Source organism: Copidosoma floridanum, unplaced genomic scaffold (genome assembly GCF_036245765.1).
Source record: "Copidosoma floridanum isolate Cflo_tuat_1 unplaced genomic scaffold, Cflo_Japanese_pri ptg000019l, whole genome shotgun sequence".
Classification (NCBI taxonomy): domain Eukaryota; kingdom Metazoa; phylum Arthropoda; class Insecta; order Hymenoptera; family Encyrtidae; genus Copidosoma; species Copidosoma floridanum.
Window position 1 is genome coordinate 3,421,856 of NW_028321896.1, and position 15,804 is coordinate 3,437,659.

The following is a 15,804-nucleotide window of genomic DNA, read 5'->3' on the forward strand; positions in this document are numbered from 1 at the left end:
CATGGACCATTACAACATTTTTAAGGATTAATCAAAATGAATTTATTATATAAAACAACTTGTTAACTTTTAATATTTGAAATCATTTAACAGTGTACATACAAGGTCATTTCAATTAAAAAATTAATCAAGGTAGGATTGGTAGGATCTGCATCGGCAGACTTACAATAAGATTTAAGAGCTGCTTGTATAATCATCATTAATTATTTGTTAAATGTAAAACAAATAAAGCTCTATGTTTTATTAACAAATTTTCTTTATTTTACAAATAAACACAAACCCTTAACACAAAATTATGAATTTTCACTTTCTTTATATCTAAAACAAAAAAAAGTTTAAATTAGCTTATGGCTCACATTCTATTAATTTTATGTATAATCATGTTAGTGGTACTTACTTGCATTTTGTACATGTATAAAAAACTGTCTGTCCTTCATCTGCTGATCTCAACTGTAATGTAGCGTAAGACATTTGCTTATTGTTACATTTAGGACAGCGTCTATCAATAATTGGTCCATCTGCATCATTGTCATCATCTTCTGCTGTTTGTGTTGCTGATGCATAAGTGTTTTCGTCCTTAAATTTAACTACGTGTGAAAACGCCATATCCCCAAATACTAAAAATAATATTAAAGTTTGTGTGAAATCAGTATTTTACCAAAAAAAAAAAATTCTTATAAACTGTCATGTATCTTTTAGTGTCAGGCTATGAGAATAATTAATAGCAAATGATAAACAATGACCACTACGACTACCAGGCATATTAGTAACTACAAAAATTAACATATAAAGCTATCTAGAGCCAGTAAAATTCTATGATCCAGTTCATGCTAATTCATTGACATTAAATAAAAAGGAATGCTTTATAGAAACCAGTAGTGAATGTACGCTGTAAAAAATATAAAACGAAATCGAATGAAAATAAAAGATTTAGGTTTTATTACTATCAATTAAAAAAATTTTCACTGGTAAAACCATTGACAAGTAAGTACTTACAGCACTAAATTAACAAAACACACATTAAGTTCCGAGCAATATCAGGTAAGTAAGTAAATAAGAAAGTGTCCGACAAAAAGTAGACATCCAAAAAAAATGTGCCAACAAAAGAAATGGGCATGCAATCAGCAAAAATTAAAGTGAAAGTAATATTGCCCAATCCCTAGGTACAAATTGATATCAAAATGGCAAGCAAATACGGGTTTAAACAATGTAACAAAATGTACCTAGTAGTATATTTAAGTGTTTAACAAAAGATACTTAATAGAAATAAAGCCAGTTTCAATAGGTAAGTACTCACTTTTCGGTCCCCACCGTCGTTTACACGCGTAACAAGTCACACCACCATCTCCGGTGTCGTCGAGCAGTGGCAGAATTGACCCACAATCTGGACAAAAGCCTGGCGACGTCGTAAACGAGGCGGTACTGTTATCCTCGCCAACTGTTAGTGGATTTCCATCTAACATTTTGTTTTTGTTTACCTATTCGAGTGTAAAAACGTAAGTTAGCTTTAGGTAACCTCAAAATTCTACTGGTTTTGTTTTGACACCAGATTTGCAAAATAAATTAAATGACTACTTGTATACGTACTGAAGAAGTAGAATACCTACACTTTTACACGTCGATTTTTAGATCAAAGATAATTTGTAAACTTGCCGCAAAAAACACAGAAAATTTAAACTTTTTATTGTTTATCTATAAAATCAGTTGCGGCTGGTTTATATTTACAAAAGCGGCTCTACTGTTAGATAGTAATAGTTATTTGGATCAGCGCCATCTAGCGGTATTAATTTTTTGGCCAAAAGTGGCCTCTAAAATTCTCGATCAGAGCAATCAGGATTAGAGCCATTTAGTCAATTATAAACCAGCCGCAACTTATGATGAAGCTATAAAATGAAAAAATAACGATACGTGTGTTTTTGGCGGCAAGTAAACAATTTATTTTCTACAAAAAATCGACCTTCTATGTATTTATACTTTTAAAAATGAATTTTCTAATAAATGTGGATTGATAACTTGCCGCCAAAAACACATGTATCGTTATTTTTTCATTTTATAGCTTCATCATAAGTTGCGGCTGGTTTATAATAGACTAAATGGCTCTAATCCTGATTGCTCTGATCGAGAATTTTAGAGGCCACTTTTGGCCAAAAAATTAATACCGCTAGATGGCGCTGATCCAAATGACTTATACTTTACTTATAGTAAAGCCTGTTTATTAACTATAAACCAGCCGCAACTAATCTTGTAGATTGACAATAAAAAGTTGACGTATTCTGTGCTATCTGCGGCAAGTTTACAATTTATCTTTAAGCCAAAAATCTACATGTAAAAGTATAAATATTCTACTTATTTTATGTGGCTTATAAAATTGACCACATGAAAAAAAAAATACAATACCTCAACCCTTTTACCATTAACTTATGGAAGTATGGCCCTTGAACGTTATAGTTTAAATAAACAGTTTACTTATATCTGATACGTATTGTGTTACAAAAATCTTGAAAAACAATCAAATAACTACTTGAATTTATCAGTCTAACAGAGATGACAGGAGAAAAAAGGCTCAAAAATTATGTTCAGAGACAAGAAGAGTCTCATAAGAATGGAGCATTTAATCTCACTAAATCAGAGGTGTTTAAGATAAAAAGAAAGTGAGAATTCATAATTTTATGTTAAGGGTTTGTGTTTATTTGTAAATAAAGAAAATTTGTTAGTTAAACATAGAGCTTTATTTGTTTTACATTTAGCAAATAAATAATGTCCATTATACAAGCAGCTCTTAAATCTTATTGTTAGTCTGCAGAATTTGATCCTACCAATCCTACCTTGATTAATTTTTTAATTGAAATGACCTTGTATGTACACTGTTAATTGATTTCAAATATTAAAAGTTAACAAGTTGTTTTATATAATAAATTCATTTTGATTAATCCTTCAAAATGTTGTAATGGTCCATGTTGGATTAAAAAACTTTGAGTCGCTGAAATCTGTAATATTTTTTTTCTTATGTACATATATATGTTACTGTGCAGTATACCACACATTCATGTGAGTTTTTAATATTACAATAACAAAGTTTGATAACACACAAGTTAAAAGTCTCAACTTGCATCACAAATAGAAGAATATTAGAGAAATTTGTGAACTAATAAGATTTACCAACGAGAAAAATGAAACATAAATCTTGATAAAACGTTTGAATAAAGCAATTGTTCAAGTTTTATAACTTTTAATCATAACAGTTAATACTGTAAATATGCATTTGCTCCTTTAAAATTTGGTTTTTCCTTGTTTCAATAAAAATTTGTGTTACACAAATCTTAAATTACGATCAAATATATACGTAAATTAATTAGTCGAAAAGAGACAACTGAAGAAAAAAGGCCTAAAAAAGAAGCACAGTCCCAGAGAGAGTCTCTTAAAAGAATGGAGCATTAGATCTTACTAAATAAAAAATACATTTAATACAGATAAGTAAATTTTAAGTCTTATAAATAAACAAAGAACCCAACATTCTCTGATTATGTGAGATCCAATACTCCATTCTCAGGAGACTCTTCGTGTGACTGAAACTCTTTATAAAGCCTTTTTTCTTCGGTCGTCTCTTAGACTAAAAAATTCACGTATGGGCTTGATCGTTATTCAAGATTTCAGTGACACAATACATATCATATACTTAAGATAACTGTTGATTTAAACTATAAAGTCAAAGGGCTGTACCGCCTGTGCTTCCATAAGTCAATGGTAAAAGGTCTAAGGTATTGTAAGTTTGTGAATATGGTTGATTTTATAAGACATATAAAATAAGTAGAATATTTATACTTTTACATGTAGATTTTTGGCTTAAAGATAAATTGTAAACTTGCCGCAGATAGCACAGAATACGTCAACTTTTTATTGTCAATCTACAAGATTAGTTGCGGCTGGTTTATAGTTAATAAACAGGCTTTACTATAAGTAAAGTATAAGTCATTTGGATCAGCGCCATCTAGCGGTATTAATTTTTTGGCCAAAAGTGGCCTCTAAAATTCTCGATCAGAGCAATCAGGATTAGAGCCATTTAGTCTATTATAAACCAGCCGCAACTCATAATAAAGCTATAAAATGAAAAAATAACGATACATGTGTTTTTGGCGGCAAGTTATCAATCCACATTTATTAGAAAATTCATTTTTAAAAGTATAAATACATAGAAGGTCGATTTTTTGTAGAAAATAAATTGTTTACTTGCCGCCAAAAACACACGTATCGTTATTTTTTCATTTTATAGCTTCATCATAAGTTGCGGCTGGTTTATAATTGACTAAATGGCTCTAATCCTGATTGCTCTGATCGAGAATTTTAGAGGCCACTTTTGGCCAAAAAATTAATACCGCTAGATGGCGCTGATCCAAATAACTATTACTATCTAACAGTAGAGCCGCTTTTGTAAATATAAACCAGCCGCAACTGATTTTATAGATAAACAATAAAAAGTTTAAATTTTCTGTGTTTTTGGCGGCAAGTTTACAAATTATCTTTGATCCAAAAATCGACGTGTAAAAGTGTAGGTATTCTACTTCTTCAGTTAGTATACAAGTAGTCATTTAATTTATTTTGCAAATCTGGTGTCAAAACAAAACCAGTAGAATTTTGAGGTTACCTAAAGCTAACTTACGTTTTTACACTCGAATAGGTAAACAAAAACAAAATGTTAGATGGAAATCCACTAACAGTTGGCGAGGATAACAGTACCGCCTCGTTTACGACGTCGCCAGGCTTTTGTTCAGATTGTGGGTTATTGGGTTGGACTAACAGTTGGAGAGGATAATCTTTGCAAATCCAATTAGACTAAAATTTTCACTACAAAGATAATTATTTTTCTAACAGAATCATTTATAACTATCAAAGAAAAAAGAAAAAACTGAAAAAAATTGAATTGTCCTGAATACATCGCATTTACATGTACATTAAAATTATAATAAAATTTAACAATGGCATCTAACGAAAGTACAGGATGTTTTTTTGATAGCTCTCAAATTTGTGCATACGGTATTTTTGTATTATCTTGCATGTTTATGTATTGATTAATTCTTGTAATACAAATCATTATCCAAATGACAGATTCAATCGTTTAGTACGACGAATCGTATGAATCTGTATTGATAGAAGGTTGGAAAAGGTTTCTGAATTTAAAATAAGAATCATAAAAATAGCACCGTTATCTCTTCTCTGCATTAACTATCAGTCGAGATATTAATAGTACGAGTACACTCAAGTGGCAGAGGAAACTACGTTTTTCAGATTACAATATAGAAACCAGAGGTTCTTCAGCTCATAGACAATCATTCAAAGTCCCTGACTGGTGTTGGAAAGCCTTTTTGGGTTGCACGTGCGTTGAACATGCGTTTTTATCATCTGCTCGCTGGACTGCTGTTGAGTAGTTCAATCATGAAGCCAACCAACGGGTAACACATTATCTCATAATACATTTATTTGTAATCTAAAGTGCTTATGAACCATATACTTCCAATGTTCCAATACGTTTACTTTTTAAAACACAGAAGCGTTTGTTCTTATTTGAGGCTTCAAGTGTCAAATCGTCAAGCATGAAAGCATATTATACACTTGAAATGAAACGCCTGAATGTTGAAAAAGCATACGGATGGAACTGTTGAAAGTGTAGGTGGAACGAGTAGGTGTCAACATTTTCGGGAGGAGACAAAAAAACGTTTTATCGACTTGCAGAGCCAGTGCAACGACACTGTTCGACTTCACAGACCGGAGCGCGAGCGTCGCCAACTGGACCGAGATCTCAGACGTGGTGCGCGAAGTCGGCAAGTCCAAGGCCGTGCTGAGCCTGCAGAGCACCCAAGTCTTCCAGCGCGCCGTTTTCTTCAGCCTTCTGAACCCCCAGCTGAACGGCGCTGGCTTCGCTGGGGTGCGCGTACCCGTGGAGTGGGACCTGAGCGGGTACAAGGAGTTGAGGATCAAGTGCCGGGGTCAGGGCCAGAACTACCACTACAAGATCGTCCTGAGGCACAATCATCGGTCGGCTGACGACGACGTCGAGTACGAGCAGCTGTTCGACGCGCCCAAGACCTTCGACCACGTGAGGCTACCCCTCACGGAGTTCAAGCCGTACTTCCGGGGCAGGGAGAACAAGACCGCCCAGCCTCTGGACCTGGCCCACGTCACCATGTTTGGCTTTCAGATTTACGGGGGCGTTTACTCGCCCTTTAAGCAGCAAGGAGTTTCTGCATTGGAGATCGACACGATCGAAGCAACGAGAGCCTCAGAGTAAGCCCTCCTGGACGAGAGATACTGGCAGGGATTAAGTAATTGCAAACCAAGGTCTTTGTTGTACTCCTCGAAAACAATAAAATGCACAAAGCGCTGAAGATATACAATCGGGCTTCTTTTTTAACTCTGTTTTCCTCCATTCCTATCGGTGTCGCACGTATATAAAACGTGTGTCACACAACATTCTCGAATAATAAATAGGGAATTGATCAAACTTGCGGCTGACGCGCGTCCCTCTTGCATCGTACCACGTGAAATAAACGGGAAGGGGGGTAGAAAAAAAAGGATTTTCGATATGTACAAAGATTTAGTTTATTATTATTTTACCCGTAGGTATACTTGCACCTTGGTAAACATCGCCAAGGCAATGTTAAATAAAGAATCAACACATTTTAAATGCCATACCGATCATCCTTTGACGTACGACATGTATACCTGTAAGACGTATGGTATATGTATACGCATAGATGTGGGGGTACCCGACTAATAAATCGTTGAGCTTTCATTTTCAACGACTAAAGGACACGCGAGGAGGTGACTTGAAGAACCGGTGTGTCGGGGGATCGATGATTTGTGCTCGAAGCGCATAAATTTTTGTTTTCGAGGTAAAGGGAGGGTGGGAGAGAAATAACTGAACAGTACGACGATAAGTAGGTGTACCTTTACGTGTGCACTTTTCGTCATCGATCTCCCCAAGATGACATGGCACACTGTTCCGTATATTATTTCCAGCCCTTCACGACCGCGATCACGTTTTATTTTTTTTTTACTTTCTCTTCTTTCCCAGTGCCTTAGTTTAGCTCACGGAATGACATGGTTGGCACGGCATCGGGGTGAGTCCATCCACGATTTTTTTTTTTTTTTTTTTTTTTTTCATTTTGCTCTCTAAAATGACTTTTTTTCGAAAGTTTTTTGTTCTCTCATTTTCATTGTAAATCCTCTTTTGCATCGACGACGGGGGTAGGAGTGTGCAAACACTGTTCGATTTCACGCGGCTCGACGAGCTGAGCGGCTGGACCGAGCACTCGGACACCGTCAAGCCGAGCGGCGCGTCCAAGGCCGCGCTCGTGCTCCAAAAGTCCCAGCTCTTCCAGCGCGCCGTTTTCTTCAGTCTCTTCGCACCGAGGATCAATGGCACCGGCTTCGCGGGTATTCGCGCGGACACGAGCTTCGATCTCAGGGAGCACCAATACATCGCGATCAAGTGCCGGGGACAGGGGGCCAATTTCAAGTACAAGATGCTGCTAAGGCACAAAGGCCTCGGTCGCGATTCCGTGATCTACGGCCAGATTTTCACGGTACATATGTGTATACACCTTGTCCAGTACTTACACGGGTTTTTTCTTCCAGTACACCAATAACGGAACTACAAAGTTGCCAATCCGAAACTATAATCTATAAAAATGCCTTTATGATGTATATGTTACGCAACCGATCGCATTCGCGATTCGTTTTGACGCAAGTGGACTTGTGGGGGTACCACATAAATAATGATTACCGTGACAAATTGATACTTGCAGGTGAACGAAAACGAATTTTCTACGGTAAAACTGCCCCTGGGGGATTTCAAGCCTTACCACCGGGGCTTGCCTCTGGCTGCGGATGTCCACCCCTTGGATTTATCGGCGATTACGAGTATCGGCATTAAAGTGGACAATGGACCGTATCTGCCGGATAATCAGCCTGGAGTTTCGTCCCTCGAAATTGATTGGATCAAGGCCGTCAAATGATTAATCGTCACGATATCCCTGATTCTCGTTATCATCGTCCCCCTGCATGCTTCCCATTACTATTTTTGTTATCGTACATATATGGCTTAGCTCTTTTATTATTTTTCGATTTGTCGCCGATTTCGTTCGTACTGCCTGTTGAAGTTTATTAGTCGATTCATTGTAAAATTTGCTTACGGTTACACCGTTTGGTTAGGGGTTTGCTTTTCTAATTGATGGTGTATACGTTTTTTTTCATACTTATTTCAATTTTATTTGAATTTTGAAAAACGTATTTAGGCCACGTTAATTTTTTATTTTATGTGTGAATTTATTCAAGGGTTACTCGTTCAATGCACAACAATCAAGTTACGATACTATAGTATGTATAGAATGTATATATACATTCTATTTTGTAATTTTCCTGTAAATTGCAATGAGAAAAAGTGATGAGTTGCCCAAGAAATTACGAAAATATTATTGTTTAAAATAATATAGCTCAGCTACCGACGTGTCTTTATTATCTAGTGATGTTACAACAAAATTTTTTTTTATTTGTATCCTATGAATAAAATTTTATGTAACATTATATTACATTAATGTCAATCACATGACGTGATCTATTATTTCATAGAATAAATTCCATTATTGTAAATTGCATTCATAATCCATTATAAATTATCTTAAGTTTTGTTGAAATAAATATTAATTTATTCTTAAATACTGTCGATATAACTATAATCACGTGATCTCGTTTTATAATTTATTTTAAATCAATCAGTTTATGCCAAATCATAAATTGTTATAGGATTAATGTTGTATGGATTTCATTGACTACAAATAAATGAAAAAATGATAAGTCGCACGTATTTGTTTTATAATTATTTTTAAAAAAGCTTACGTAGTGCATATTATGTATGTACGTAGTTCACATCATGAACTAGTTCTTTTTTTTTTTTTCTTACTTACGATGTTAATTACCTTTCCTTATTCAAATTACTTTTGTAATATTTTTTTACTCTATAACTAAGCATTCAAATGTAAGATAATGTTTATCTTTTTCTAATGAGAAAAAAGAGCTGTACTAAAATAAAAGTTTTCAATTTATACGCATAAAGCTAAATTTTTCATCTAAGAATTTTTGTATACGATAAAACTTTTTGACTGACGTACACGCATTATCTGCATGCTGTTTATTTTTAAACTTTTAAAATGTATAAAGTTTTAAAGTTATAAGTTGTGGAGTGAAGGCTGAATCGCTGAATATTAAATCCATGAGGCGGCCAATTTCAAAAGCTGACAGAATGGACTCTCGAACTTTAGCGCCATCCATGTTACTAAACGTTGTGGTAAACATTTGAAACTTTTAAAGTGGGCTCTAATGATCCCAAAATTCCATAGCTGTATATGCTATACCTATATACATACTCTACACAGTCAGAGGTCAGAGGTGAGAGTGAGAGTGAGAAGATAAAGGTATACTACTGTAAAAGTAAAACTGTCTTGTCTGTAAGTTGATCAAAGAAGAGTAAAAAAGTTACTTCACCAGGGAAAGTTCAGTGAGTTGCATTGAGAAAATTCGTCAGTAAAGCTGGCTTACGTGTAAAATAAAAGCCTCGTTATTGGTGCTTCATTGAAATATTAAATATAACTTTCAGTGTAAATGGCGCCCGTTGACAACTCGCCGACGTGCAATATGGGTAACTTCGAGCTCATCTGCACGGTCAAGTCCAACGATCAAATACCGGTGCACAAGTATCGCTCCACCAAGACCGGCCTCACTGTATTCATCGCTGAGGTCGATGGCCCTGTCGTTGGTGGCTACCTAGCCCTAGGTAAGCAGCGTCCATAACCTCCTTCAGTTCCGGCTTTCGGCCTCACTTGTTTTTTTAAAAACATTAGAATTCTTTTTCCTTTCCGTGAAAAAGCAACCGAAGCTCACGACGACGATGGCTTGCCTCATACTCTGGAGCATCTTATATTTATGGGCAGCGAGAACTATCCGTACAAGGGCATTTTGGACTTGATGGCTAACAGATGCCTGGCTTCGGGAACAAATGCTGCGACTGACACTGACAATACTTTTTATACAATGGAGACCATTGGTAGCGAAGGCTTCCTCACTCTCCTTCCAGTTTACATTGATCACGTTCTTTATCCTACTCTCAAGGTATGGTTTTTTAATTATACATCGATACTTAGTAGCAGTGATATGCATAAGGGTATCCAAAAACCATAGAACCAGTACATGGAAAATAAGTCTAGACAGTACCTACTGACATGAAAACTAATGGCTATACCATGCCTCCTGCAAAGTACATTATTTTGGCTGCCTCTATACATTCACTTTCAATAATAAAGTCATCATGATTATTGGTTCCAAAAACCATAAATTGTCCTTATGTTAGGATTCTGCATTTACCACTGAAGTTCACCACATCAGTGAAGTAGGGGAAGATGCTGGAGTCGTGTATTGCGAAATGCAAGCATTAGAGAACAATGGAGAATGCATGGTAGATCTTGAAATGAAAAGAGCCATATATCCTGGCCAGTGTGGCTACAAATCTTATACTGGAGGTAATAAAAGTTCGAGTTTCTCTATTGAGCGTTACAATGTACTTTTAAAATGTTCTCCAACACTTGACAGGTAGTATAAAGAATTTAAGAGAGAGCACAAACAATGACAAGTGCAGAAAGTACCACAAGGACTTTTACAGGCCAGAAAATTTATGTGTTATTATCACTGGTCAAGTAAAGCATGCGGATGTGTTCAAAGCCTTACAGTCAGTAGAGGACAAAATTATTGTAAAGGTAACGTTTGAATACATGGATTTAGTCAATTTAAAATTCAAAATCTTGAATGCGTTTTTTTTTCAAGCAGATAATTTCACAATGTATATATATTATTTCTAGGGTGATAGAGGTCCTTTTATTAGACCGTGGCAGAGTGAAGTACCACCTTTTGATAAAAGCGTAGAAAAAGAGGTTTATTATGGAGTCCATGAAGAAGACAATGGAATAGTAAATATTGCGTGGCGAGGTCCATCTGCTGTGACCAATCGATTTGACATGATTGGTTGTACTTTATTAATGAAGTATATGACAGACACATCAGCTAGTCCTTTGCAGAAAGAATTTGTTGAAATTGAGGATCCATACTGTAGCATAGTTACGTTCTGTCCGATAGAAAATTCCATAACAACGTTTTATTTACAATTTTGTAACGTCCCAAAGGCTAAGATTTCTCAGGTTAAAGACCGTTTGGTAGATGTTTTAAAAAAATTTACCATCGACATGCAGCGCATGAATACCGTCATTCACAGACACATTCTTGAAACTATGAGTAACTTGGAAAGAAACCCTCATGATTTTATGGCTTTTGCAATTATTGGAGATTTTCTGTTTGGAAACGGCAAAGAAGACGTAAAGTTTTCAAAATAACTTTTCTCAAAAATTTATGGAAAAATCTCTTACGAATTGTAATGTTTTTTCAGCTTGAAGGTAGACTGAATGAAATTGAAAGCCTCAAAAAACTTCAATCAAAACCAGCCGATTACTGGATGGACTTGCTAAAAAGATATTTCATTGACACTCCCTCTGCAGTTATAAAAGGCCATCCGAGTGTAGATAAACAAAAAGAATTAGAAGAATCCGAGAAAAAGCGAATAGAAGCTCAAATTGAACGATTGGGACCGGAAGGTTTAAAAAAGAAAGGAGAAGAACTTGAAAAGGCTATAAATGAAAATGAAGTATTTGAATAGATTTTTTATTTTCAATTGAAGTTCATTAAATAGTGAGTACTAACAACTGCTCTGTTATTTACAGACGCCAATATCTGATGATATTTTGACAAAAGTACCAATACCAAGCACCGATTCTTTCAATTCCCACCCCATAAAAAGCTTTGAAACTGGATCTCAAGATCAGCACCCACGATTTGACTGTAACAAATTGCCTTTTTACACTTATTTAGATCACGTTAATACCAATTTTGTATATGTAAGCTTTTTTCATATAGAAATGTCATTATTGCTATACTTACTTTTAAAGTACAGAGGTAATTATATTATTTTCAGATGTTTATGGTAATGGATACATCTGAAATTCCTGTAGAAAAGAGACCATACCTGCCTATACTATTAGAAGCTATTTTGGAGTGTCCCATTCTGAGGGATGGAAAACTTATTCCTTATGAGGCAGTTGTTTCCGAATTGGAAATGGATACTATTGCAGTTGGCACAAGAATGGGTCTTGATTGCAGATCAAGATTTTCTGTTGGTGCTTATGGACACAATGCAATGTTAATCCTTCAGGTACTTTATTGAAATCGAATTGATAAAAGATTTTATTTTAAATATACATTATGTTACATTTTTGAATGATTTCTGTAGCTTGAACTCGCCAAATATTCCAAAGGCATTCAGTGGATGAAAGAACTTTTGTATCAGTCGCAACTTGTTGCAGAAAGACTGAAAATCATAGCAACCAAGATTATTAACGACGTAGCCCAAATGAAACGTAAAGAAAAGAAAGTAATTGACGATCTCATGACGAGTCTATTGTATAGAAAAGGTAGTTGAAAACAAAAAAGTGGCTAAACTATTAGTTCTGATTAGCAGTTATGACTACAAAGATTTAATGAAAGAGAAAAAGTTGGAACTGTAAATCTGTAATTTACTTTTAGAAAGCAATAATTTCAACGTCAATATGCTGCGCCAGCATCAATTTCTCACAAAAATGGTAAAGGAATTAAATTCTCCTAGCGGGGGAAAAGAGGTTTTAGATGAGCTTGAGTTGGTCCGAAGTATCTTAACGTCACCGAAAAATATTACATTAATGGTTGCCGTCAATGCCGATAAATTGGCAGCTCAAGTTCCCGACGTTTACAAGCCTTGGACCGAAATCGTGGGCCCTGATAGTTTTGAAAATCACAAGTAATTGCTTTTAGATGCTTTCATTTTTTGCTTTCGAATTTTCTTTTTATCGTCAATTTTCTCATACTTTCAGTTTGAACATAGTACCGGACTACAAACTCATAAAACCTCTGTCAGAAATCGAGATTGATGGATGCGTGGCAGGCATGGGTAGCACCGAGTCGGCATTCTTTTTACAATGTTGTCCTTGTATAAATGATTTTGAGCATTCCGATTTAGCACCTCTTTTAGTGTGCTTGCAATATTTCATTCAACTCGAGGTAACGATTGTCTTAACGACTTTATTTTCTATTTTTTGAGTAAACGAACACACTAGGTAACTGTAAAATTATTTTCTTCAATTTTAGGGACCAATGTGGGTAAAAGTAAGGGGACTGGGTCTTGCATACGGTTATACAATCTTTCCAAGACCGAACGAAGGTCTTTTGTACTTGCAATTTTACAGAGCAACCAATCCTGTGGATAGTTATAAAGAAACTAAAGGCATTATTGTAAGTTTTATTGGAGGGAAATTGTATTTGACATGTTTAATGACAACATTTTAAATTACAGGAAAACATGCTCTCAACAAATAGCTGGGATCAACTTTTGTTCGAATCAGCCAAGTCTTCTTTGATTTACCAAATCGTCCAAGAAGAAAAGAGTGTAGGGGACATGGTGGCCAAAGCTATAGCGAGCCATTTCAAAAAGGTGCCGATCGATTATACAGCCAGGCTTGTCAAGAAAATATCAGCAGTGAAAATCAAGGATTTGGAGCGCGTGCTTCCCACCTACGTGAAGCCACTGTTTGATCCAAGCAAATGTAAAACCACTATCGTTTGCAAACCTGCAAGAACTACCGAAATCGCCGAGGCTTTCAAAGAGTAATTTTAATAATCCCTTTAATAACAACTAAAATGTAAAATTAATTTTTTAATTGGAAATTTATTGAATTTGCAGAATGAACCATGATTTGAAAATTTATCAGTCCATTGAAGACACATACATGAGCTCCTGGTGAAGCTTGAGAAAGCGTCCTAGTTGAGCACAACTTCTACAGGAGAGTGCGGTCTCCAATGAGTCTAATTTCAAAGTTATAACTACTCAAGACTTCTTGAAGCCACTACATGCAAATTTTTCGTACTGAAATGTATTACAATGGTATCTTTTACCTAAAAATACACTAAAAATACTTCATCAGATAAAATGATACATTTTTAAAAAAAACTTCTTATTCGAATTTATTTGGTATTCTTTTCCCTTCTTTTCGTTAAACAAAACAAATAACAAAACAAAAAAATACCACGCGACCAAGTTCAGGGATTACCAGTCTCAGAACCTCAAAATTTGAAGTGAAAGATGTCCCGTTATCTCGGGGATTGCAAAAAAATCAAAAAATAATTTCTGCTCTAGTAAAAGTTGGTCATTCGTTGCGAGGATACGATGCAAGCCTTCAACCAGGAATTAATTCAATGTATGTATGATTTTTCGTTGATTTCCTCGCAATGACGCCGATAACAAAATCTCGCGTAAAGAAAAATTTTCGTTTCCCAAAACAAGGAGAACTAACGTTCACTTACTTTTATTAAATAACATTTTCACAATTTGTGCAAAGACTCGATCCTCTCTATTGAAAAAAAAAAAAAAAAAAAAAAAAAAAAATTTGGTCAACAAAAGGTATCGAAGAGCTGAAGACCACGAAATCCGGCCTCGAAGCCCAGATCGAGGCCGAAGAGTCCGAGAAGAGCCGGTTGCAGCACGAGGTCGAGCGCATGAGCAGCAAAATCAGCCAACTCAACGAGAGCCTCGGCAAAAAATCGGCCGCACGAGTCGACTACGAGCGCACGATCCAGGAAACCGAGTCCGCCTACATGAAGGTGGTGACCACTTCACCTGCGTACATTAAACCCTTTAAAAAAAAAAAAAAAAAAAAAAAAAAAAAAAAAAAAAAAACCGTCGCAATAAAATTTTTACAGATCCTCGAAAGCTCGCAGCTGTTGCTCAATATGGTGAAGAGGGAGGCAGCCTGCCTGGACCAGACGCTCAGCAGCAGCAACTCCAGTGAGCTCGACGTGACGAAATGCAGCAACAGGTGCACCAGCAGGGAACCACCGACGTGCGACACGCCAACCCAAGCCTGCCACAAGACCTTGGCCATCGACCACGTCAGAAAAAAACGCTCGATCGAGACGTGATTATTACTGTCCTCGTGTTTTTCGTGCCATAAGTCGTGCTGGATGAAACGAGTAATCGAGCAAGGGGGCTTTTTTGTTTAATTGAGAAAAATAAGCAAAAACAACAAAAAAAAAAAAAAGATCCTCGATTGTTTCGGTACGAGGAAGAGCTTACGATGCGGCATCTATTGATCAAGTGAAATTGATTAGTATAGACAGTTTAAGGAATACACTTACGCGCACACAAGTAGAATAAGTCAAGTATCGCAAGGCTAATGTATCGACAGCCGAACTTCCGAGTACTTACTGTAACGATTCGTGGATCCGCTTATGGCGATGTAATATGTTTTCTTGATTCGTAAGACTCGTTACACGTAATATCTGGAACGATGGACATTGACGGTACGCATAGAACTCGTTACAAATGTGCATAGAGCCGCATTCTCGTAGACTCTTTCCCGTACGATTGAACTTTGACCGTTCATATATTTTTGTTCTACGTTTATAAAGACTTTCACTGGTGAGAAAATAAAATTGTACGTGCGTTTGAGAAATCGTTTTGACTCAATCATGCGCTTTTTTTTTTTTTTTTTTTGGCAATCTCATTTTTGAACGCGAGCCGTAAATTATCACTGGATACCTCTGCACCGTCACTCGCGAGAGAACCATCGATCCGTCATCATAAACCATGTAATTATACCAACCTGGTTTTTCAACACTACCCCG

The 15,804-nt window shown here is 36.0% G+C and overlaps 5 protein-coding genes across 10 annotated transcripts; 4 read left to right on the forward strand and 1 right to left on the reverse strand.

Moving 5' to 3' along the window:
- Positions 1-25: 25 nt before the first annotated feature.
- Positions 26-1,681, reverse strand: RpI12 (RNA polymerase I subunit RpI12). 2 transcript variants are annotated; one of them, XM_089592867.1, is made up of 4 exons: positions 1,588-1,681; positions 1,298-1,478; positions 398-617; positions 26-318 (listed from the first exon to the last, which is right to left on the reverse strand). In XM_089592867.1, the coding sequence occupies exons 2-4, from the start codon at positions 1,461-1,463 to the stop codon at positions 294-296; spliced, it is 411 nt and encodes a 136-aa protein (XP_089448993.1). In that variant the 5' UTR covers positions 1,464-1,478; positions 1,588-1,681; the 3' UTR covers positions 26-293. The 2 variants fall into 2 exon arrangements, with proteins under 2 accessions (XP_089448993.1, XP_014205003.1); XM_014349517.3 differs by lacking the exon at positions 1,588-1,681 and having other exon boundaries at positions 1,298-1,559.
- Positions 1,682-4,503: 2,822 nt separating this feature from the next.
- On the forward strand, positions 4,504-6,375 carry LOC106636948 (uncharacterized). Of its 4 annotated transcripts, none has more exons than XM_089593047.1 (3): positions 4,504-4,566; positions 4,676-5,447; positions 5,728-6,375. In XM_089593047.1, exons 2-3 carry the CDS (start codon positions 5,383-5,385, stop codon positions 6,281-6,283), a joined length of 621 nt encoding a protein of 206 aa, XP_089449173.1. In that variant the 5' UTR covers positions 4,504-4,566; positions 4,676-5,382; the 3' UTR covers positions 6,284-6,375. The 4 variants fall into 4 exon arrangements, with proteins under 4 accessions (XP_089449173.1, XP_089449175.1, XP_089449176.1 ...); XM_089593049.1 differs by having other exon boundaries at positions 4,509-4,566; positions 5,284-5,447; XM_089593050.1 differs by having other exon boundaries at positions 4,518-4,546; positions 5,284-5,447.
- A 720-nt stretch (positions 6,376-7,095) lies between these two features.
- On the forward strand, positions 7,096-8,134 carry LOC111642847 (uncharacterized). The gene is made up of 3 exons (XM_023389378.2): positions 7,096-7,115; positions 7,247-7,580; positions 7,803-8,134. The coding sequence occupies exons 1-3, from the start codon at positions 7,096-7,098 to the stop codon at positions 8,010-8,012; spliced, it is 564 nt and encodes a 187-aa protein (XP_023245146.2). The 3' UTR covers positions 8,013-8,134.
- Positions 8,135-9,444: 1,310 nt separating this feature from the next.
- LOC106636936 (uncharacterized protein C05D11.1) lies at positions 9,445-14,115 on the forward strand. 2 transcript variants are annotated; one of them, XM_014349495.2, is made up of 15 exons: positions 9,445-9,572; positions 9,650-9,826; positions 9,920-10,161; positions 10,400-10,568; positions 10,639-10,802; positions 10,905-11,414; positions 11,486-11,740; positions 11,817-11,990; positions 12,068-12,304; positions 12,383-12,563; positions 12,676-12,925; positions 12,999-13,185; positions 13,273-13,416; positions 13,478-13,788; positions 13,865-14,115. In XM_014349495.2, the coding sequence occupies exons 2-15, from the start codon at positions 9,655-9,657 to the stop codon at positions 13,923-13,925; spliced, it is 3,057 nt and encodes a 1,018-aa protein (XP_014204981.2). In that variant the 5' UTR covers positions 9,445-9,572; positions 9,650-9,654; the 3' UTR covers positions 13,926-14,115. The 2 variants fall into 2 exon arrangements, with proteins under 2 accessions (XP_014204981.2, XP_014204980.2); XM_014349494.2 differs by having other exon boundaries at positions 9,445-9,550.
- A 214-nt stretch (positions 14,116-14,329) lies between these two features.
- Positions 14,330-15,099, forward strand: LOC106636880 (microtubule nucleation factor SSNA1). Its single transcript, XM_014349428.2, has 3 exons — positions 14,330-14,378; positions 14,582-14,781; positions 14,881-15,099. The coding sequence occupies exons 1-3, from the start codon at positions 14,348-14,350 to the stop codon at positions 15,097-15,099; spliced, it is 450 nt and encodes a 149-aa protein (XP_014204914.2). The 5' UTR covers positions 14,330-14,347.
- The last annotated feature ends 705 nt before the right edge of the window (positions 15,100-15,804 follow it).